Here is a 24,503-nt window from a genome sequence, read left to right on the forward strand (position 1 = left end):
GCCCCAAACTCTTCTGTGGAGCAGCTACCTGAACCCAAGGCACCTGAACTCACCTGTCTGCTTTCTCCTAAATTAACCTAGAGCATTCATATCAGTTCCACCTACAGATCAACCAAGGCAAATGTTTACCGGGTGAACAAATGTTACTACGTGAAATACGGTTCTAGGGACTAGGAGGATGATACCATTTACTGGGCGCAAATCTGTGTCTCTAGGGCACTCTCTAGGGCACTTTATACACATTATTGCATTTATTGCAATCATTTGATGTAGCTATTATTATTTCTGATTTAAGATGAAAGCACTTGTGGCTCAGAGAAGTTGTGTAACTTAATGAAGGTCACACAGCTAATTCTGTAGCAGAGCCAGAGCTTGAAACCAATTGATTCTTTCATTGGTTTAGGATATGTCTATCTTCCTTACCAGATGCTGCTGATACAGAGTTTGTTAAGAGATGATTCCTGTCCCCACCACACCTACTTTCTGGTTGGGGAGGCAGTTTTCTACCTCCTTCCCTAGTGGTCTTGTTATGATCGATCTTAAGCCTTAGTATTGTATGCTGTACATGAAGCCATTTAAATTCCATTTGAATGCTCTCAGTTATTTAGGTTGAGTGCAGAAGAAAGGATGAAGTGGTGTCTGAGATAGGGAGCTGAATGATAATATGATCTCTTTTTTTACACTTAAGATCTTCTTTATGGAGACTGTGACTTTGAGCAAGCCTCCTGTAACTTCCCAAGAGAAGTTTAGAAAGTGAAATTTGGCCTTGAGCAATCTCTTGTAGCCAATATCCTGGCCCAGGAGGCAGTGAGAGTCTGGCAGTAGGTCATGGTTGGGGTTGCAGATTTCTTTTTCTGTAAGGAGCTTGCTTCGCAGAAATGAATGAAACTAGATTTTTTTAGGAGGTTCATGATGTTGCCATCTTGCAAATATGGGTCCTCCTCAGGGTGTTCCCTGGAGGAGGGGTTCTGTCTGTGCAGAGAGACAATCAACACTCTCTTTTTATTACCTCTCGTGTAAAGGGCCTCCTTCTTCTTAAGAGTAATATCTGTGTTTCATGCTGTCTCAGCTGTTTCATGATAGCCCTTCCTTTTGTTGTATTTGGGGCTCAGGCTGGACACTGGAAATCTGGAGTAGAAACATTTTAGACACCTTGGATGAAACAAGTAACTGAACCAGAGGTGCAGAGTAAGTCCATTTGGGGCTGGAAGGGACACTACACCACTATTTAGTGTCTGAACTACCACGAAGCCCCAGGATCCCTCCAGTATCAGGTGCTCACTGCTTCTGTGGCTGCCTATTCTCTGGATGGCTTTGCTCGTTAGAATTTCTATTCTTATTTGAGTGCCAGTTGTCCCCATGTAGACTTCACCATTGGACCCTAGTTCTTCCCTCTGCCTCCCAACAGATAAATCTGTTCTCTCCTTTCCATGACAGACCTTCAGAGATTTTGAGACAGAGACTACATCCCTGCTTATTATTCCATTTCCCTCTCTCTAAAGAGGTGGGGTTTCTAGTCGTCTCACTATCTTGATTGTCTAAGTATGTACCATTCTAAGAATGACAAACATGTTAAAGCATCTATAAGATACACTGAAGCATCTATTAATTGAGGGCAACCCTCTTTTCAGATAAGCCTGGGTGTGACCTCACAGTCCTTCCCAATAATTTCCAGGCAACTATTATAAATATATTTCTTAAAAAAGAAATCTTAATTGTATAGCTGCTGTGTTCACGCGCTACGCCCTGTGAATGGGCACACAGAACAGCCCATGCCCTCGTGGAGTTTGTAGCCTGCTCTGACGCTAACCCCGTGTTGCACTGAGTTGGAAGCTCTTTGCTGCCTTGAACTGGGCTTTTGGGTGGAGATAGACGCCTTTTCAGACCTGACTCTGGTGCTGCCTGAAGGGTATCCAGGTGGAATGTGGTCTTCTGTCTCCACTGAGCTGGGTCTCCTGTGCTCCTCTCTCTCAAATTCCTTTCACACTCCTGGGGCCTGCTCCACTCTCTCCTCTGCTAATTGCTTAGAAGGCCTTGATTGCGGGGAAAACACACACACACACACACACACACACACACACACACACACACACACACTCCCTCTCTCTCTCTCTCTCTCTCTCTCTCCAGGCCTCATTTTGCACTGGACTAGTGGCAGTTCTGGAGAAGCTTTTGAACCCATAACTAGGTAAATCCAGTTTAGTGATGTTTCTGCCATAACTGGAAATTTGTCTCCCTTCTCTTTCTATTATTTTAGTAACCTTTTAAAGTTAATGCTTGTAAATAAAAGGCTTGAGAGATCAGATGCATTTTCCACTTCCCATCAATCTTTGAGAAATGATGGTCCACTGTGTGCCGAGGCGGTGGGGCCTCTGTCCAGAATTGGGGGGATGCGCTCCAAGAGACAATGTGTGTGGAAGGTCTCCAGAGGAGTGATTTTATTTGGGCATATATTATGCTCTGTCTTTGAAATGACTGATATCTATGGTGTTGTTTTTTTTTTTTCTTTCCCCTTTAAATGTCCTATTGGATTTCTCCCTCCCTGGCTATGAGACAGTGTTAGCCCATAGCTTGTTCCTCCCTGGGAGAGGCTGTTGTCTGGGGCTCTTGATAGAGCAGCACCTTTCCTGTTGCTTTAAATCCTACCATTAGGTTCTGATCGGTCAAGGTAATGATATGGCTGGACAGGAACTGAATCTGAGTCCATACTGACTACGTGGCCACTTTGGGAAAATCACTTTGTTTCTGAGTTTGCTTCTGTTTAAAATAATGAGCTGGGAACAAAGTCAACATTCAGTGAATTGACTAGGAAAATAAGGTGAGGCCAGTAGGGACCGTTCACCTCTCCTCCAGGTCTGTTCACATGCTCAGTCAACATGGAGTGATTGAAAAACGACAGAGCAGGCTCCATTCTAGGTGCTGGAGACGCAGCAGAGGGGAGACGCACATAAAGCCCCCCTCCTCACAAAGCTTGATTTCTCGAAAACATGGACACACTTAAGTAAACTGGTAGTGTGTCCAGTGGCAATATGTCCATGGAGAAAAGTAAAGAGTACTGGGGATGGGGGGCCGTGTGTGCATGTGTGATTGTGCACGTGAGTGTTTACGCAGTAGGTGAGGGAAAGCCTCCTTGAGGAGGTGACATTGAGAGGCCGCCTGCAGGAAGTGAGCGAGTGAGCCCTGCATGGAGTGGGGAAGGGGGAGCAGTGGGGGAGAGAGCATTCCAGGCCAAGGGTCTGCAGTGGGAGGGTGCTTGCTGGGCTTGAATAACAGTCGGGAGGCCACTGTGCCTAGAGCATCATGAGAGAGAGGTCGAAGAAGGGAAGCATCAGGGCTTCCAAGGCCACTGTCACATCGGGCTTTGCTCTAAGCCTGAGGCAAGCTTTGGAGGGAGGGATTTGAGCAGCAGAATGAGATGACAGGACTTGGTGTTTCAGGAGATCACTCTGTACCTCTTTGGGGTATAGACTGTCTCGGGGAGGCAAGCCCTGCAGACAGAGGGCCCTTGGCTTCATTTTCAGAGCTACCCACGCTCCTCAGGATTATGTGGAGGGACTGTCGTCTAAAGCAGGCTTTAGAGGTTACGGGAAAGTATAACAGCAGCAACTAAAGGCAACGGGAACGCGTCCCCGTTTCTGGACCCGCCTCCCTCTGCAGTGGAGTGATGCAGTGAGGAAGGAGGTCAGGAGTCTTGTCGCTGAGGGGCCAGGGGCAAGCCAAAGGAACAAGCACCGGCAGTAGGAAACGTGTGAACTCGGCCTTCGCAGGTGGCAGTAGGGGTTTAGTACACAAAGGAAAATTAGTGATGGGACATCAGTACAAGACCAGAGAAGGGGGAGGTCTTTGCCAGCTCTCTGCAGAATCTGAGTGGGGACTGGACATGTCCCCACGCGCCTGTCCCCCCCAGCCCTCCCCACAGTGTACAAGAGGTGCTGAGCAAGAGGGTTTGTGGTTGTTGACGGGAGGTTTTGTGTAGCAAAGGGGAAGTCAAAAACAGAAGAGGCTCCTGCCACCCCCTGCCGTCTCGGGCTAGGTGTGAGCCACTCCTGGAAAGAGGGGTTTGAGTGCCATGAAATTGTTTCCTGAAAGTGTCTGTGAGCCCGGGGAGCCCTTGGCGGCACCGCATCAACGCAGCCTTACTGTGCTCTCCTAAAGCCGGGGGAGGCTGCCATCTACTGGTTGACTTCAGTATTTCACCCACATGCTCCACTTTGGACAAAAGTCTTTGCAACGTTAGAGAGACCTGTGTTGGCATTTTCTCCAGGCCAGGCGCTGCCTGTTTTCTCTTTTAACTCATACCAGATTTTCATGAGCGTCAGTCCTCTTCATTCCCACTTTTAGGGATGCTTAGAAAAATTAAGTGACTAGATTGAGATCATTTAGTAATTGGAAAATTTGGAATTCAAGTTCAGCTCTGACTACACACACAATTACTTTAAAGCAGTTGTTATGATCACATTGGCTTTGCAGACTATAAGTGTTCAGAGGGAACTGGCAAATGGCAGGTGTTCGTGTGTGCTGAGTGGAGGAATGAATAAAGGAACAGAAGTGCAGGTGGGTGCTCCTCAAGGCTCTGCCGTCCAAGGGGTCAGCAAACCTAGGCTTTAGTACTGACTCTAACACTTCAAGCCTGGTGAACTTGGGGAAATCATCTCACTGCTCTGAAACACAGCTTCTTTACCTGTAACTGCAAATGTACTGGCTTAATGTGGGAGCTACTTATTTTGACTGTGTGTGTCTTCCTTCCATAACACATTGAAATCTATTTTCCAGTCTTGATAGGATTGGAGTGATTCTCAAGAGGACAGCTTTTCCCTGCTTCCTTTCCAAGCTCTAAATTCCTTTGCAGGGCTCTCTGGGGATGGAGGAGGATGCGGGAGTGAGCCCTCTGCTGGCAACTCATATCGAACACCAGCCCAAATCCTGGCAAGATGCACCCAGGCGAGGCTGAGGACGGGGTGGAGGGGCAGATGCCTTTCTGCTGCAGAAGTGAGCTTCCCCAAGGGCGATGCTGGCTATGTCACTGCTGGCGTAAGTGCCTTCAGCACTCTCAGCCGCGCTCAGAGGATACAAAGCCTTTGAGGCAAGGCCTGCACCAGCTTCACCCTTGGCATCCAGCCTCAGCTCCCCCCCCCCACCTCTCCCACATCATCAGAGTTCTCATTCTAGTGAGAGTAACCCCAGGGGAGCCTCCCCGAGTCTCTCACCCACCCCACCCAAATTCTGAAGCGCAGCACCCTATGGCTGTAGGACCCTGCAGTCCTCCCAGTTCCTGGAGCTAATGGGCCATGAGCCCAGCTCCCCACATCCCTAGTTAGGCTGGCTTACTTGAAATGACAGGGAAAATTCCCTGTAGGGATTGAGGGTAGCTCAGGAACAGGGGTGTAGACATAGAGGAACTCCCTGGGACCCCATGTCCTGTGGGTTTTACCTTCTAAACATCTCTCAGAGCCATATACTCTACCTCCAGGACCATACTTCTGCAAGCTCCGTCGCCTTTCACCCAGACTCCTGCAGGGACCTCTTTACAGCTCTCTCCTGTCTGTATTTTCTGGCTCAAATACAGACCGCAACAGAAAGATGGTTTAAAAAAAACAGACATGACTATAATACTCCTCTGCTTAAAATTCCTTATTAGCTTCCTACTGTGTTTAGGAAAAAGATCAAAATCCTTATTCTGGACCAAAAGAAGCTACAGAACCAGGTTGCTGTTACCACTGTAGCTTCTGTTGCTCCTGGCTTTCTTCCTGAGCAGCCTGGCAGCTCAGGGCTTATAGAAATGCTCTGCTCTCTGCCTCTCCTACATCCCTCACTGGTTAGCACCTACTTACTGTTTAAATCACGTTTCCCCTGCCCTTCCTTAGAGAAGCCTTCCTGGTCAGGTCCCTGTTAGATGTTCTCCTAGTGTCTTGTATCTGCTTCCAAAGAATGCCCTAGTTTGCAATTATACATTCGCTTGTGTGATATGAATGTGTGACTCACATTGGCATCCTCTCCCTGGCATGGAGGCTGCGTGAGGGCAGAGCCCACGGTTATTTTGTTCACTCAGTGCTGGGCACATAGGGCTTACCCAGTACTGATTTATAAGTGAAAAGGGAAGTGAGAACCCCGGGAGAAGAGAACCAGTCAGCACAGCCCACAAGGAGCGCCCCCTGGATACCCTGGAGTTGGTGAGGTGGGAAGGAGGATGGCTTGGGTGGGGCAAGCCGATAAGAGGAGAAGGTGGGAGGGATTGTAGTCCCAAAGGATGGGGCTGTGTGGACAGATACTGTGATGGTGGTTGTGGAGAAGCGGGCCTCAGAGGCTCTTCGGTTTGCATCCCTTGCTGAAGGTTGAAACTCTCTCTGCAGGTATCCAGTGGGCAGAGCTCAAGTTATGTGCCCGTGCTCCGGCCACCATGGGGAGGAGGAAAGAATGTTCTCCCCAGTGGCTTTCATGGTGGGAGGCAGGGTCCTCACCCACTGGGAGAGTCTCCAAAACTAGAAAGGAGTTTGGATGCTGGGACGCCATTAAATGACGAATGTCCACTACACGGGAAGAGAGGTGCTAGTAGGGGTAAGGCAGGCAGGCAGCTGTAACAGCGGTACCGAGGGCCCGGGTATCCCCCAGAGTGGGCGTGCCTGTTAGGGTCTCTGAGGGGAGTTTAAGTAGAGGGACTGTTTCCAGCGATGCGGGCAGGCCGGAAGAGGACCACGAGGGCTAGCTTGGTTCCTCAGGTCTAGTACCAGCTGATGTGCAGAGGCCTCCCCTAGGCCTGGAGGGGCAGGTGGGAGGAGCAGTTACCTGGAACCTGGAGAGAGTTGTGTGGAGACAGCCAGTTGACAGGCGCTGTGACTCTTATGAGGAAACCTCACTCAACGTGATGGCCAGCCTGCCATGGTGCTATAGGGATGGAGCTGGGAAACAAGTACCCTGACTGACTCCACCACCCCATCTGCACCCATCTCCTCCATTCAGTGTCCACGTGCTGCCCATTTAGATACCAACTGGAAGCCAGAGGGCATCAGAGCCCACTGGTCGAATTCACACAGGGTAGCCATAAAGATACAGAGCGGGGAGAAGGGGGAGAGCCCGTGGGGGAGGGGTAAAGGGGAAACCAGGCACCCCGGAAACTAATTTTCAGTGGAGAGCTATGGAGTGTGTCATGGGGTTGGAAGTGGACTTGGACTTTGAGGTGGCGTAGAGTTTTGGGAGGCCTTTCAAGATGGAGGAGTGTGCTTGAACAAAGCCACAGAGCCAGCCATTGAAAGGTGTATGTGAGAAATACTGAACTCACACTTCTGACCAGAACTTGGGTAGTGTAGGCAATCGGAAACCTGCCGTGGAGGTTTTGAATGCCATGGCCTCGGGCCTTTTGCCTATCAGGTCCCCACGTGGAGGCATCTACAGTCTTCCGAACCCATGATTTTAAGGATTCTTGTTTGATGTGGTTTCTTCACCAAGGGAATTTGATTCTTGTGTGGCTTCCAGGGGATGCCTCAGCAGCTCATTATATCTGTCTTCCTCTGGAGGGGGTAGGTTGGGGTTCAGGAAATCCTGAGTCAGCAGCCAGGAGAGGGTTAAGCCTCCCATGTAAGGCTTGGTTGTTACAGGGAGCCCATTTGTTTGGGTTTACACAGCAAGGCGAGTGTTGCTATGGCTGGATTGCAAGCAACAAGTCTTATGATCTGGAACAGCAAATTGTGTATATAACATGACAGCATTTATTAAAGCAAGATAAACTCTGCGGCACAGAATCTGGCTGGAGCCATAGATTCCTCTGATCCTCGCTTCGGAGCCATCACATTCCATTTGAGTGAGGCCGATCAGCCCAGACATTTTCATTAAATAAGTCGATTTGTTGAAAATCCCTAAGAGAATGAACTGAGAATTGCTCCCGCTCCATCCTTGTTTTAAAAGAGAAATGTATATATAATGTGTGATTCTGACTCACAGTCACTGAGTGTAAACAGATCTGCTTTTCTGGGTGGTGAGTTCCCTCCATCACTACATGTGTTCAGGCCTGAGTGGGCAACACAGGGGGCATCGAGTAAAGTAGAAGGAGACGTTCCTAATATTCTTTTTAATTCCAAGACTTCAGGATTGTAGAGCCTGATGAAAGATCTAGGTAACTTCCCCACACCCCTCATTCTGCAATCTGTACTCTGTCACCATGACACAGTATCCTCAGGGAAGGAGAGATTTTCATCAGGATCTTGGGGAAGAGCAAGGACACTGGGGCCAGAAGGCCTGAGTTTGAGCCCTGGTTCTGTTATTAATTGGGTAAGTAGCCACGGGCAAGTCAGTGCACTCCTGTGAACCCCAGTCCACTATCTATAAAGTGGTAGTAGTGATGGCCAACTCACGAGCACTTAGTATCTGCCAGGCACCATGCGGGGGCGCCTCATGGGGATGCTGTCATTTATTTTCCACAGAAATGCTAGGGAATTAAGAAGTGTGAGTGTCTTCACTTTACTGATGAGGAAACAGAGGCACGGAGAGGTCAGGGAGCTAAGGAATGGAGGAGCCAAGATTTGAACTCAGGCAGTCTGCCTCTGGAGGTTTTAACCCTTGTTGGATAACAGTTGTCACCTCATCCATATCATAGAATTTTTAGGAGATTGCATTAGGAAGTGGGCATAAAAACAGCTTTTAAACCATAAACTGTTAGCCCTGGAAATGTTGAGCAGAAAGCTGAATCTTAAGTTATAAGCTTTCCCCAAACTTGTTCATCTTTGTTCAGAGATGGTTTTTTCCTCTCCCAGCCTGTAGTCTCCCTTTTCCCACTTGACCAGCATCCCCCCCGATCTCTCCCTTCCAACATTCCTTCCTTTGTTCAAATACACTGGTTTTGATGGAATTTAGGCTCAACAATTAAAGGAGAACCAGCAGACAAATTTAAAAGTACTTGTGCTTTTATTAAAAAAAAAAAAATCAGGTACTGTCCAGATGTGTTTTGGAAAGGAAGATCTCTTTAAAAATCCTTAGTTTACAACATCATCATTATTATTATATTAATAATATTAATCATATCCTTAAAATTGAAATAGTATTGCCTTTCTGAAATGTAAAAAAAGGGACGGATTCAAGACGCACATTGAATCATTGCTAACAAAAATAATGATAATTAATTATACAGCTTTGTGTACAATACAGCTGGTTCTAAAACAAACTACCACTGTACAGCCTACCCGCTCCCATTCCCAGAGCCACCCAAGAGAAGGAAAGTCATTGTGATGCTGTCACTGGAAGATTTTTGCTGAATCAGAATAGAAGCCTGTTGGACACTGTGGTCTTTGGTGTGAAGGAAGTATCGCAGAGTGGGTGAGGCCGGTGCTGCTGCCACTGGCCCCGACGATCCATGGTCACCTTGAACTCCTGCCAAATGCCCAGGTGTGGCTTGATGGTCGGACTGGTTGCATCGATGCTTTGGTAAAACTATTTTCTTTCTCTGGGCCCTACTCCTCTGTCACCCAGTTGTCCCTGGAATTTATGCCCGTTTGCGCCTGCCTTCAAGATTTCGGAAGTTGCTGGGTCTCACCTTCATTTCAGCAAATTGGATTGAATATTCGTGGCCCTTCCAGTGGAACCAGTTAACACCCTGTGAAAAAGAGGAGATCTCTAAATTGGTTTCCATTACGCGAGGTGGTCGCTGACCGTGACTCTTCAGTTGATGGGACAAAACGAGTTCTGTTTCAGCTTGACCATTTGGTATTTCACAGGAGTCTCTTGCCTGTCTGTCTGCTGATCTGTGTAGTGAAAACTTTCAAAGGGGCTGACTGAATTGGACTTGTTTTTTTTTTAACTTCAGGCAGAAGTAACCTGAGTTTGCATTGAGCTTTGATCTGAAGCAAATCAGGTCATGATTGGAGGTTACAGAGTTGAGTAGCTATATGCAGGGGGGTCTATAACTCTCAGGATTCCTACGGAGTGTATTAATTGGGGTTTGTATGGAATGGCAGGAGGAACATAGTTGGACACGAGTTTTGCAACCTGATGTATAAGGTTAAATCTTAGTACTCTTACTTTACGGGTAGATGGTCATGAATAAGTTATCAAAACATTTGAGCCCTCAGGTTCACTATTATTTTCTTAAGGTCTAATAATGCTAAACTTGAAAGGATACTGTGAAGACTAAATGAATCTGTAAAGGAGCTATCACAGCGCTGGACACATCGTAGGTGTTCAGTAAATATTACTTCCCCAGTCTCAAGTAGGGAGAAATGTCCTTGGAATTTTGGCCAAAATTTTCCTCAAGAAAAGACTATTTAAAAAAAAAAAAAAAGAAGAGACAAGACTATTTATTTCTGGGCTTCCTAGTTCCATGTTTGGGTTTTTAGCAAAGTCTATGATGTTAGAACCTGTCCACTGAATCCCTCAGCCCCCTTGTCCTACTAGGGGTGGGGGTCAGCTTCAGAGGGTCCTCCTCTGAGGCCTCCACCCCGTGTGCTGAGCCCCCTTCTCTTTAAGCTTTGTGGGGCTGTGAGGGAATGTGTCCGTGGAGAAGTTAATGGCTGGTGCAATGAGGGGAAAAGTAGACGTTCTATTTAATTCTAATTTTTTTGGCATTGACTGATACTGGGCAGTCTCTGGATTTGAGAACAGCTGACTTACCTCATAGGCAAGTGTGTTTGTAATTACTCAGGCTGATCCTTGTGCTGCCCTCCTCTGTCCCTGTTCTTCCCTCTGCTAGAGGTTCAGAGCTGGAAGCAAGCCCTCCTTGTACCGTGGTGGAAATGGAAGCCAGAGAGGGAAAGCAACCTCACAGAGGCCACACAGTGGCTGGAGCAGAGACAGAGCTGGGACCATACTCCTCTTATTGTTCTGTGGCCTCTTGTGTCATCTCCCTTTTCCAAAATTGGATGGAAAGATGGAAAAGAAGTTTCCTTTTGGCTTGTAACTTTTTTTTTTTGGAAGGACTTTGTGTTACACCGGTGTTAGGGAGACAAGGAGAGAAAGGCAGTACAGTAATGCTCAGAGCGGAAGTGTTACAATGGAGAAGACGCAGGATGATGTGCAGAGGTGCCCTTCAGGTCTTGCCTCCTCTGTAAAACAGGCATGAAAAGCCGTGTCCTGGGCCCCTGGCAGGGCAAAGGTGGCATGCACATGGCCTAGAGAAGGCGAGCACGCTTTGAAAAGTGTCAGAAACTATGTCAAGGTAAGGTCTACATTTAAGGTCACAGTGACCACTTGCTGGCAGTTAACTCACCGTAAACACAGGTTTGGAAATCACTGGTAACAGAGAGAAGCCGGTCGGAAACAGAAACAAAACAACCCAACAGCAGCAGAAAGAAAAACCCAACAACAATAAAGTCTAAGTGGGCAGGATAATGAGCCGCCACACCCCCCTGAGACCACCCGTCAGGATCCCTGGGGCTGCTGGCCACGGCTTGGGCCTTTGCCTTTGCATAAAGCCCCTGGGATCCCGGGTTACAGACTGAGTCAGACTCCCTGAGGCCCAGGGGTCAGGCTGGGTGGCTCTGTGTGAATACCCGTCCCTCCTTCCTGGGCTGGGGACGACCTCTGACTAAGTAGCCCACTTGACTTCGTCCACTTTGAGGGCACCTGCTGGTGTAGGCAGGGCTCAGTGTAAGGTGATGGTTGAATTTGGTTTTGCTCACCTATTTCTGAAGAGGGTGGACAAAACCTGTTTCTATGATTGCAGAAATTGTGTCACAGCCTCCAGTGTGGTGCAGGGAAATGCAGGGGGAGGGGGCTGGAAGGGGGAGGCTTGACTCTGCCTCCAGCTTCACTCTGTGACCTCAGGGAAGTCATGTTTCTCTGGGCCTCAATCGTATGATTCATAAAAGGAGGGGACTTGGAATCTGTGGTCTTTGTCCTGAGATGTTTCTGGGATCCTGGAGGTGCCCCCAGGCCAGGGTGAGGAGGCAGTGCCCTGGTGGGGAGCATGACCCCCAGTTCACCCAGACAGCCTCTTCCTTCATGTTTCCTTTTGGGGTTCAGACAAAGATTTAATCTGAGGAAATCTTTTTGTGTTTGAAATTCCCTCGACCAGCGGTTCTCCTTGGGACCTTCCTGGTTAACATATGCTACATATGCTATTTCTGTGACTTTACCTGACCTGCAGTGCCAGGGGGCTCTCTCCTCACTTTGAACAAACATGTTGTCTTAAACCTGAGGTCCCTGCCTCCTCGTCTCAGCCCTGCTCAGGGCCTCATGGTCTGCTCACCTGACTGTGGTTATTGTCCCCATATCTCCCCATCAGGTTGACACGGTGGCAGTTCTTGTACCAGAAAGCCCCCTTGTAGGACAGCGCACAGTTGGTGATGGCTGAGTCTGTGTCCTTGTCGAAGGTGGAGAAGGGTCTGCCGTTGTGGTAGGCCATGGAGTCACCTGGGAGAGAGAGGGTTGGACTGAGAACCAGCTGGAGCTTCCTTGTGGGCCGTGAAGGCAGTGCCAGGGTGACAACTGAACGGCCCTGGGGTGGGCCGGCCTTGAACATTGGGCTCAGACTTAGGATGAAACACGGGCCTGGATGGGACGTGTCACCCCAGACTCATTTCTGATAGAAGCAGCATAAGGTGGTAGAAAAAGGGTCCAACTTCAAGTCTTATCTCTCACTCCCTGTGACCTCACGCAAGTCAAGCTCCTGCCGAACCTCAGTTTTCCCATCTATAAAATGGAACTAGCACATTGATTTGGTCCACCTCGGAGGGCTGTTGAAACAATGACGATGAAGGTATATGCTAAACAGATAGTATGGTATGCTAACGGTCACGACTGTTGTTATCTTTATGATTGTTTTTGCATTTTCTTTCCACAAAGGAGCTCAGAGAGTAAGGTGGGAAATCTGTATTTAATAATGGTGTGCTTTCCCCCTAGTACAAGTATTTAGAGCTATGCTTATAATTAAACCTTTCAGGCATTAGATGTCACCAAATATCCTGTGTATCATACAATGATTTTTCAAAGTGTTTATGGGACCAGTTTTCCCTTATTCTTAGACAAGAAGCCTATTTGTATACAGTGCTATATGGAAATCTAGTTTGTAATTTAATGTATTGAATTTTAGGAGCATTTAAGCACCTTTTTTTTTTTCTATGTCCCCTCACTCCTAACCCTGACTAATGCTGTGCATAAAAATTTCAGAGCATTGAGGCATTCTATCCTATTGTTTTGGAGCAAGTCGTCAAAGGGACTTGGGTGCCTTTTTAACTGAGCAAGCTACCCAAGAGCAGTTAGATACTGATGAAATGAGATACCCTTCTGTGGAGGGGCTGTTTGTCGTCAATGCACACAGGAGAGTGCGGCTTCCAAGGGTTAGCTCAGTGAAGGGGCATATTTTGGCTCATTTTCTGTTGGAAATACAGAGAGAGATGGATGGAGGCCACATTCCTGCAGCTCAGTGCCTTTGCTTGCTGTGTAACAATATCCTTCTTGCCTGAAGCCGTTTCAACAAAAAAGGTATTTATTGCCAGGTAATAAAATGTCAGGATTCTTTGAAGAATGCAAGAATGAAAACAATTTGTGCCCCTGGGTCTCTTCACTGCCACCAGACTGATCTCTAAAGAGTTTGGTCTCTCCTTAGACTGAGCCTGGCTTTTGGCAAATCTTACTGTGGAGACTTTCCCCATTGTGGGTGGGTTCTTCCAGGGCTGAGAGACTGGGGATGTGCTATAGCATCAGTCTCTTCTGTTTTCATAAAGGTAACTGAGAGCCACCCGGACTGGGCAGGGGTGGTGTGAGGTGGTCCCACCTTTACACCTGATCCCCCCTTTGTTACCAGGAACACCGGTCTGAAGCCAAGCTTGCACCCCAGGCCCACCTTCCGCCGGCTGTTACATCTTGAGCAAATCGCCAGATTCTCTTAGCCTCAATTTCCTCATCTGTGTAATAGCAATATTTTCCTGGAATGTTTTTGTTGTTGTTTTGTTGTTTTTTGATGAGAATTAAAAGAGGGTAATGCATGTGAAATATCTGAGGACCTGAATGCATGTTGTTTCCTTATTTAGTTCTCCTTTAACGTGGAGCCAGAAAACCATACAAAGGCCATTTTAAATCAAAGAAATTTTAAAAACCTGTACTAGGTTATGTACCAGACAAGGAAAGAAGGACTGCTTGTGGGGTAGTGAGCTTCTGTCATGGAGGGTACAGGCTGAAGCTGGATGGCCACGTGGCAGGAATGTTGTAGAAGAGATTCATCCAGTCAGGTGATGGAGTGGATTGTCTGTTACTCAAAGTGCAGCTGCAGACCAGCAATGCCACCAACAGTGGCATCACCAGGGAACTTGTAAGAAATGCAGTATCTGGATTCCACCCCAGACGTACTGTGTTGGCACATTAGTAAGATTCCCCACCCGAGTCAGATGTATGTAAATAAAGTTGAGAAGCACAAAAGTAGGTGAGAATTAAGGCTCCGAGCAACTGCTTTTCTCTCAGTCTAAAACTGATATCTCAAAACAGATAAGAAAAAGATGTATTTTTTGAGCAATGGTAGCCACAAATCCACCCTGATTGTCCTAATTCCCAACCCGCTTCATGTTTCAGTGACCAAAACATCCACCCAACTTTGTACAGTTATAGTTCTGCTGGATTAGCACCTAGTAGGGATTCAGATATTTGTTGACAAATGGATGGACTGATGAAGGAAGGAATGATGACTGGGGGAAGTAGCTGGAAACACAAGAAGGTTCTGTGGTTCCGGAGGCTCTAAGTGCGGCTGCCCCTACCTGCTGTCCCGCTGTACCCCTCCACCTTCAGTTTGTAGCGAGTCCTGGCGTCTCCCACGCTGAACCGGTCGTAGACGGCATAGGCTGTCTTCCCGTGGTCCCGCAGGTCTACCCGGAGCTCATACTGCCCTTGGGCTGTGATTTTGTTCAGGTTGTCCAGCCCTGTGGATGACAGGCAAGGGTTGCCAAAGAAGTGCAGTGACCAGGGCTGTCATTTCTACTCACCCTGTAAGAACAGCGACTCTGAAGAGGTTGGCATCACACAGACCTGGGCTAGCAGCTTGGTCTGCTCCTTGCTGCTACACCACCGGGTGAGATGTATGCTGTTTCTGAGCCTTAGGAAAACTGGGTTGACATCTTTGTCCTGCCAGCCTCCTAGTGTATTGTGACAATGAAAGGAGATAAGGTGGAGAATGTTCCTTTTAAACTCTACAGCTCCTTACAGGTGAAAGGCAATGGCCAGACATTCCCTGGTCCAGGCACTGGTATGAAGGACAGTGCCCTGTGCAGATAGGTTGTTGGAAAATGTGAGTTGCATGGATGGATGGATGGATGGATGATAGCATTACAGTGTTGGCTTGAGAGATTTCAAATTGCAGCTTAACTCTTTGTTGACTAGATTCCTATGGAAAACAACGTGAACTCTCTGAGGCTCTGTTTTTCCATGTACAAGACGGGAATTTTGTGCCTTGTGAGGGCACTGTGAGGCTTAGAAGTTATGGCTATAAGGGACCTATGTCAGCACAGGACTAAAGTAGTAAAGGATACCAGTGAGGTTGCTTCTGTGTATGGTCCAGTGACGGACTTAAGGCTAGGTTTATTCTTAAAGCCTGGCTTTTGGCTCTCCTTTGATCAGGTTTTTATTTTTAATGAGCCAGAGAATTTAGTCTCTTCCATTGAGAATTTGATACTCTGTGTCGACCACCCAAGCTATTGTTTCCTCGTAATCCATTTTTCTCCCACATGTTGCTGTAGGTTAGGACAAATGACAAGGAGGGCAGAAAGGGGCATTTGGGACACAGCATACAGGCTGCATTACCAAGCCAGAATTCTTCTTTTAGGTCCCCAAACCCAGCAGCATAGGCCTTCCAGTTTCGATAGAAGTCCTCACGTCCGTTTTTGCGTCTCAGGAATACCTATAAACATAACCAATGAATCAAGTGTGCTTAAGCTGTTGAAGGAAGAGAAGACATCTTTCTGAGAGGAAGAAGCATCCACTGTGGGAGAAGCACTCATCCCCGCCTGTGTCCCGCTAATTTGCCACGTGACTCAGTGCATGTCACCTCCCCTTTCTGAGTCTCAGTATTCTCGTCTGAAAAACAGATTTGAAAACTACCGCCCAGCTTTGGGTAGTTGTGATGTGTCAGTGTGGGTTCATCAGTTGTCACAAACGCACCACGCTGGTGCGGGATGTTGGTGTGCGGGAGACCATGCTGGTGGTACCCATGATGGGCTTGCTGACCGCTGCCATTATAGATCACACAGATGTTTTAGGATCAAATAAGATAAATTACAGGAAAACAGGGAACTGTGCTTTATCCTCAGCTTCTTTCCCATGTGTTTGTTTAAGAGAGAATTCCTGTGTCTCCATGTGACAGGCACTGTCTTGCAAAACCTCATGCACATTAGTGTCAGAGGGCACGGGGAAGACCTTTGCCCCTCCTCTGCCCCCACCCCCAACTCCTGAGAGCTCTGGAGTCCGTTTCCATGATACTCACAATCCATCCGCCCCCGTCAGAGGCCATGTCACAGAAGACTTCCAGCTTCTGGGCCTTGTCGTTGTTCAGATAAATGGTGTAGAGGCCAGAGGTTGTGTCTCCATTCAGCATGGCTTGGGAGCAGTCCCTGGGGAATGGGTACAGGAGTCCAGCTGCAGGATGAGAAGAAAGAGTGACTCTCGCAGAGCAGGACTGGAGTAGGACCTTTCAACTTGCAGCTCAGGGGCTCATTGACTAGACGCCTGTGGGCAAGCAGCCCAACCTCTCTGAGGCTCTGTCCTCTCATGTGCAAGCTGAGATAAAAGCTATTTTGCAGGGGTGCAGTGAGGCTTACAGGTTATGGATATAAGGGGCCCATTTCAGTTTCTTATATTGATGGAAGCTCCAGTGATATCAGTGGGAGGAGAGCTGGGTCACTGTGAGGAGCGTGTGTCAGGCTGACCTTCATCTACCTGGAACAGCCAGGCAGCACCTGATGAAAACCCAGGTGCTGGCCAGGGTAGCAGAGTCTCCAGCACCCAGTGGGTGGCACACTGTGGGTCAGGGCACTCTGTTAGGCTGGATGCATCTCTGTCTCTTCAGAGGATTCTAAAGCCAAAGATAAGGGTTCTAGTCCTGAATTTGACACTAACTTGCCTTCAGACTCTGGAGAAGTCTTTTAATTGCTATGAGCACAAGAATGCCTGGGGAATTTCCAAGTGCAATAATGTGGTGCAAAAAATTAAAAGCTTGATAGAAATAGATGATCTTGGGGCTTAGCAGGTGGGCCAGAGAACTGATGGTCATAGAAGTTCTTTTTTTCTGATCTGACCTCCTCACTGTACTTCACTTTCACCTGAGGCTGTATCATTAGCTATTTTCTTGTTTATTTCATGGGCCTGCTCTGAGAGCATCTTTAGGGCACACTTATGTTTTGTGTCCCCAGCCCCTGGAGTAAGATCTGGCAAAGAGATCTGTGCAGAGTGTGTGCAGAGTGACTAGAGGGCAGTGTGAAGTGTAGGGGGCAGCGCTGGGTACACTTGGTGTATCCCAGGGTCAGGGCTGTCCAGAGGCCCACTCTTCCCTTCCTCAGAAAAGGATGCTTCCTTCCTCGTCTCCACCAACGGAACAACTTGCATGTCTGCCATCTGCAGGGGACATCCAGTGGCAGGGTGGAGGGATGGTTCCCTGGTCCTGGGACACCTGAGCCCAGGGCTGACTCTAATTCACAGTATAACCCTGAGCAGGTCAGTTTGTCTCTGGGAGCCTCTGTTTCCCCACCAGAAAACTGGGCGTGATAATCCTGGCCCACTGTACCAGCTTTGTGGGAGGACTGTTTGTGATTTTGATTATGAACATCCTTTGTAAATGCTGACATGCTGCAGGAGAGAGAAAATGACACAGCTTATAATGAGCCCCGCAGTGGGCCACACTCTGGGCTGGTGTTCAAATACACTACAAGGACCCTCAGAGGTCTTTGTGAGGAAGGGATAGTTATTGATGTCATTATATAGATGAAGAAACTGAGGCTTGTAGAATGGCAATAACTTTCCTAAATCACTCAGAGCAGGTAGTGGAGGTAGGGACTGAACCCAGATGCTGTCACCACTGGCCCTCCTCCCCTTTCGCCATGAGGCCTGTAACCTCCTGCACTCACGGTCCTCCAGCTTTTAGGTAGAAACAGTGAATTGATTCATTTCAGAGATTTGGTGGAAACATGTAAAGTAACAGTTGGAGGAGAAGTTAAGGGTTGGTTTAGTCTCATGAAGTTTGATGTCAAAGCTTGGCTGCTTCCTGAGCCCCTTACTTGTGGTGAAGACGGTCTGGACCACCTTGCTCCTCAGGGACCCATTCAGTGCCTGAATCCTGGCTGTGTAGTGGGTTGATGGACTCAGCTCTGCCAGGCTGTAGGAGGTGGTGTCTGGACCCACGACGACTTCCTAAGAGCAGAAGGAAAATATAATAGCTTTTGGCTACACAAATCCTCAGAATACAGACGGTGCATTCATTCATTCACCCATCCACATATTTCTTCATTCAAGAGGAATCCACTGAGCCCCACTCTGTGCCAGATTCCATGTTCACTTCTGGGATGTCAGAGATGGGGAGAGTGCAACATGAGCAAAGCTCCTGGGGCCAGAAGGGGCAGAGCAAACTCAAGTGATACGAGGAGGCAGTGCCCTCCCTCAGCCACATTTCAGTCAGGGGAGCAGTACAGGAGGTGGGCAAGGATCAGATTACCAAGGGCCAAGCTATGGAATTTGAAGTTTATCATTATAAGGAGCGGAGGTTCCTGAAGGTTTTTTGAAAAAGTGAATGGCATGAGCTTAGCCTAACCTGGTAGCAAGATGAATCACACCAAGGGCAAAAGTTTAGACTTTGAGACCAGTTAGGTCAGTGGTCCCTCGTATGGCTCACTTTCACAGCTTTCTGGGAAGCTCTACCATAAAACAGTGCCTGGGCTCTATCCCAGAGCAACTGGATCACAAGAGTCAGAAGTGGAGCCTGACCAGGGATATATTTAAGTAGCTCCCCGATGATTCTGATGCACAGTCACTTGGGGCTCTCGAGTCAGGAGGTAATTACAACAGCTCAGGGGCACGGATGGCATGGTGGCAGCATGAGCTGACCCCGCACATCTCTTTTCTAGAACAGGGATGTCCAGGAGAGGCAGATGTGTATGGTGGCTGCGAGCTGCTGTGTTCTGACTACGCCTGCAGATTATGACTGGCCACTGTGCTGCTGTCCAGAGGACCTGATTGGTTTCAGTTTTGCAGGAGATCCTCTTTCCTTTCAAATCCTCTTTCAAGCTTCAGGTGCCTGTGAAATCACCTTTTAGCAGATGACCTTGGTATCAGGGGCTTGGAATTCAAGCTACATTTCTAGCAAACCAAACACACCAGTGCTTTCTACAACCTGTGAACATAACCAACTGGGTTTAGGCAATAATGAGTCAGTGTGGAAGCCCCTGAAGGTTCTTCCTCGTCCTCACAACTGGGAAAGTGAAGTTATCCTGGTTTTTCCAATAGTGGAGCAGGAGGTAGGTTCAGAGGACTAAGAGACTTACACTCACTCCATAAATTGTTGGTGGCAGAGGATGGTTCTGCATCCTGTCTCCTAATATTCTGTCCAGGACTCTTTCCTCCTACACCAGGCTGATTTTCTTGGGTGAAACAGATATAGCTGGGGACTGGACATTCAGGAAAGTAAACCTTGGTGAGTGCCCATTTGATACTAGTGACGCAGTGACCTTTGTATGGCCCCCAGGTCTGGTCCTTGGGGAAGGATCAGGTACAAAGCTGGGTTCCTTGAATTACTTGGGGATACAATAACCTATCAGCTTTCTAAACTGGTGTGCAAAGTAGTTTTCTAGGCATTTAGGGTAGATGGAAATGAGACGGATGACTTCAGGTAAACAGTGAATCCTAGAATGCCTGAACAGGAAGGGCCCTTAGAAACTGGTGAGTCCAATGCACTCATTTTACAGATGTGAACACTGACACCCAAAGAAGATGAGAGGCTTGCTTCTGCTCACACAGTGAGTTAGTTCATTGTTATAACCATTCCAAGAAAGTTGTGACAGTAACTAGAAATGTTTGTCCACTTCTGGTTAAACATGGCATATTGAACAAGCCAGTTTATATGCTTCTGATACCCACTAATTTTAGGGATATAAAGTATAAACCCACGAGGATGAGGGAAATGGCAGAGGAGACAGCAGCAGGCATGTGATATCACCAGAATCTTGATCGACGGAAAGTGTGAGGTGGAGTGACAACTGAGGCAGCAAAATGGAGAAAGCCGGGAGCTAATTAACTAGTGGGTGGAGTCAGTCAGAGGCTGTTTGATGAGTGCCACAGAGCCCAGCAAGCTCAGGAATGGCATGTATACAAAAGCAAAGATTCCTTTGAAGGCCAGTGTAGGGCGTGGCTGAACAAAGATTTGTTTAAAACTTTGTGTAATAAACAAATCCCCAGCTCTGTCCATTCCCCAACAGTCTGCATGGCTGTCCTTCCTGGCCCAGATGAAGGGCTGAGGTCTCCTCTCTGGAGAGGCTGAGCCAGAGAGGAGTCTGTGGATTCAAATTCAAGGCCCAGCTGGGGGTTGGGGGGAGGGGCTGGGGTGCTGCACTGAAAACAGAAGAAGTGAAGGTTTGTAAGAGTGGGAGCCCAGGCTCCTTCTCCAGGTAGGCTCCTGGCAGCCTACTTTGAAGAAGTTGGAGGATTCTCCAAGGAGACTGATGAGTTTGAGAGAAAAGGCTCACAGTATTGATTTTTGGGAGACCCCCAACAAAATTGCTGGGTATTTGCCCAGTCACTCTACAGCGAGCCCCATAGTGGACAAGCCCTGTCTATGCAATGAGAGCTCCCAGCCAGCCATTTCATTCTTGGCTCCAGCACAGAAGGACCAACAGACATCAGGTGGAAGTCTCCAACATGAAAGATGGAGACCCAAACCAAGCAGCAGTGAACCAGAAAAAAGACCCTGGAGGAAACGCTGTGCAGACTGTAGAATAAAATGCCAAGAACATTTATTCTTAGAGATGAAGAGAAGAAGATAGACGAAATGCAAATAATATGCTAGAAAAAAGATCAAGGTGCAGAAAATAAGTAAAAGATCTTGGAAATGTAAGGATGATGACCAGAATTACAAATTCAATAACAAGTTTAGAAGGTGAAGGTTAGAAGATTTCTTTTACTTGTGTGAAAGTCTAAAGTTAGTTCAGATTAAAAAGAAAAAGAAAAAAAGTTCATAGATAGAGAAAATAAATAACAATAGCTGTAAACAGTTGATGTCATAAGAACGTGGTGATATATAGTTCAGTATATAATGGAATGGTGCCATCTGTGAGATAATATATATGGCAAAGATGCAGAAGAAGCTTTTGGTCTTTGCTCAATAAAACATTAAAGGACAAAGAGTCCAGCTCCTAAAATCTCCTCAAATCTTGTGAGCAGTGGCTCTTGACCTTGGCTGGCTGTCAAAACTGGAGTCTGGTTAAAATGAGACAGGGAGGCTGGAGCATATGATTCAGAAGGTCTGGCATGATGTCCAATTCCTACTAAATTTTTTCCAGCTCCCCCTAGTTGCACTGGGGTAGGAGAAATAGCATCCAGATAATTCTTCCCTACTTTGAGGACCATGTAAATGTTTCACCCAGCAGTGGGGAGTTGTTTATATACTTCAACATACCTTGACTGTACCATCCACGGATTCATACACCAATAGGTAACCGGTGACAGAGGCTCGGGAGGGTCTCCATGTGAGAAGGGCACTTTCTGACTGAACGTCGGTAGCAGTCAAGTCTCTTGGAGAATCGAGGTCTGGAGAAGATAAGACATTTAATATCAAATATGTTAGCACATGTAGGACGAAAGTCCCTGACTAGGTATTAGGAGGTCTGAGTTCAAGTTCTTTCCCTACCATTGACCTGTATACCTTGGGCAAAACCTTCCCCATCTGTAAATGAAGAGGTTGATCCACGTGATTTCTAAAGACTTACACTCTCTGTGGTTCATTTCATCCTAAGGGCCACGTTTTCCTGAGCCCAATATGATCTTGATTGGTTTTGGTTGGATTTGGGGAGGAAGAGAACACAGCTGAGAACACCGTTACAGCATCATTACTTTTCTGAAGAAGAGGATGGATGAATGCTGTTGTTGGTGCTCACCTCTACTCAGAAGACATTTCCTCCATTTGTCTGATTGCTGCAATTTGTAAAAAGATCTCAATGTATAAAAACCCAATGAACATCTAGGAAAAGTTGCCTTTAAAATCTTTCTGTTAAACATATTTCCCTGCCTAGAATATGGATCATTAAATCTTGGGTTTAGGGCCAGTGGGGACTGGTTTTCCACTTAAAAAGCCTTCCTCTTAAAATCATTTCCTGGCCCGTGGGGAGAGCAGGGTCATTTCAGTTCAAAAGGAAATGGTTCTTAAGGCCTTGATTGAGTGGGCACTGGTGAATTTAGCTGATACTGACTGTCATCATACTTCAAGGATTTGACTTGAGGAACAAGAGTTGGGGAAGGTTACTGTTAAAGACAGAGGCTGTGGGTGGGCATCTTCCAGCTCTGAGTGCCCTTGTACCTGTTGTGAACTTGGTGCTGATGGTCGAGCTCTCCTGGGGCCCTTTCTCTGCAAAGATCCGCAGCGTGTATTCCGTGGCAGGCTCGAGATTGGTCAGCGCGTACTCCACAGTGTTCCCAGACACCGTGCGTGTAATTTCTGGCACTAAACAGGAAATATACACAGCAGGGCAGTTACCTCTCCCTGTCTGGGCCGTCAGAGGACTTGGCCGACAATGCACACACCTTCTTGTAACACAGAAACTCTCAGTGACCCTGCAGAAAAGCAGGTTTGATTTCTGAGATGACTCATACCCCTTTCTCTCTTCTGAGTGCTCGTTTCATATACAAAGGATTTATCATGTGGAGACTGGATTTTTCCAGGCACCAAATCAGAAGGAAGGGGAACTGGGGGTTAGGAGACTTTTCCACACGGTGCTGCTAAGACAGCTTTGCAGCTGAGGCCTTGGAACCAGTCAGAAGAGAGTCAGAATCACAGGTAACAACTCCAAGCCTCAGGTTACCCAAATTTAATCTGTCCCATTGCTTGCTCATCTCCCTTCCTTCCTTCCTTCCTTCCTTCCTTCCTTCCTTCCTTCCTTCCTTCCTTCCTTCCTTCCTTCCTTTCTCTCTCTCTCCCCCCCTCCCCCTCTCTCTATCTCTCCCTCTCTCTCTCTCTTTCTTTCAACTTCCTCTCATGTCCTTTTATAATTTGCCAAATGTCTAATCATTAGGCTGGGGGATCACAAAAATCAGGCAATGCAGACACACCAGAGCCTGGTTACTGCCTCTCAGTCCCACTGAGTCAGGTCCAACAGTGGACACCAAACCATGGTGCCCAGGTGTGTATGTTTACTTCCTAATTGTACGTGACCGACCATTCTGGCTTGCCAAGGACTAAGAGGTTTCCCAGGCTGTAGGACTTACAGGGCTAAAACCAGGAAAAGTCCTGGGCAAACTGGAATGAACTGGTTACTCACTCATCATCCATTACCCCTGCCCCCTACTTCTGGACTAGGGTATTTTCTATGCCTGCATCCACAATTTCCATGATTCCCATGAACTATATTCTAATTTATTTTAGGTGATACAACATCATCTTTCCTGACATCATATTTCCTGTTCACAGGGAATATTTAAAAATTGAAAAGTTGAAAGAGTAAACCCAAGCTTCCCTCTGACCCGACCACATCTTTGCTCCGTCCTCTCAGAGAGCTCTTGTAAGTGGTTGCCAGGGCTGAGTTAGGGTTTTCAGAGCCCCCAGTGCAGATTATGGTGCCCTCGCATGTTGTCACTGAAAGTAAAACAACACTGAACCATAAAATGTGAAACTCACATATACTTTGAGTTTAAAATTAGTAACATGTTTTTTCTTGTCTTGCTTATGACAAAAGTATGGATTTGTTCACTCAAAAGGAATCTCTCTTTTTTTCTTCTCTCTTATTTGTATTTAATTTTGCGTTCTGGTGGCTGTAATCTGCTGGTGCCCCAAACAAGTTTTTAATCTGCCAGTTGAGTAAATTAGCACAGATAGTGCAACGACAAGGAAATAATTACTGATTTTTTCAACCACATTTGCTCTAACTGGCCTCCTTTGTGGCATCCGAGAAACCCAGGCTCCCCAGAGCCACCTGAAATAGTCTGTTTAAGATTTTAGATTCTAGACTCCTTCTCTGTGAGAGATGAGAGCTGCTGCCCAGAGAGGGTGACTCACTCTGACGGCAGAGGAACTAGCAGGAGAGCAGGCGCAGGCGCAGGCTGGGGAAGTGTGCGGAGGCTGGAGGTGCACCGTCTGGTTTTCTTTGAATGGCCTGCTGGCCTCCCTTGATATCACCACAGTGCTGAGGCTCTTCCACTTGATGACAAGCAGAGGAACTGGGTGGGGCCTCCCTTGCCACCACCTGAACAGGCCCCTCCACACCCACCCACCCAACCCATGAGTCTGTTCTGAGGTGGCAGTCGAGAGCCACAAGGACATTGCTGGACTTTCCAACCTACCCATGCATTTTTGCCACTATGTACCAAATGTGGCAGGAAGAAGGGAGAAATGGGAAGAGTTTACAGCAGGA

The 24,503-nt window shown here is 47.4% G+C and overlaps 1 protein-coding gene and 1 long non-coding RNA gene across 5 annotated transcripts in view; one reads left to right on the plus strand and one right to left on the minus strand.

The window, feature by feature from the left end:
• LOC116152724 (uncharacterized) overlaps nt 1–24,503 on the plus strand; it is a 94,953-nt gene that overhangs the window by 34,933 nt on the left and 35,517 nt on the right. The window lies entirely within an intron of this gene.
• Nucleotides 8,877–24,503, minus strand: part of TNC (tenascin C) — a 91,102-nt gene continuing 75,475 nt past the window's right edge. For all 4 annotated transcript variants that reach the window (XM_031450297.2, XM_031450300.2, XM_010997369.3 and 1 more), the window contains 8 exons: nt 22,457–22,600; nt 21,560–21,690; nt 18,174–18,306; nt 16,388–16,539; nt 15,709–15,805; nt 14,670–14,831; nt 12,170–12,333; nt 8,877–9,580 (listed from right to left, as the gene is read on the minus strand). In XM_031450297.2, the coding sequence (XP_031306157.1) occupies nt 9,470–9,580; nt 12,170–12,333; nt 14,670–14,831; nt 15,709–15,805; nt 16,388–16,539; nt 18,174–18,306; nt 21,560–21,690; nt 22,457–22,600 (1,094 nt within the window). In that variant the 3' untranslated portion in view covers nt 8,877–9,469. The remainder of the gene's footprint in view (nt 9,581–12,169; nt 12,334–14,669; nt 14,832–15,708; nt 15,806–16,387; nt 16,540–18,173; nt 18,307–21,559; nt 21,691–22,456; nt 22,601–24,503) is intronic.

This window comes from Camelus dromedarius, chromosome 10 (genome assembly GCF_036321535.1).
Source record: "Camelus dromedarius isolate mCamDro1 chromosome 10, mCamDro1.pat, whole genome shotgun sequence".
Classification (NCBI taxonomy): domain Eukaryota; kingdom Metazoa; phylum Chordata; class Mammalia; order Artiodactyla; family Camelidae; genus Camelus; species Camelus dromedarius.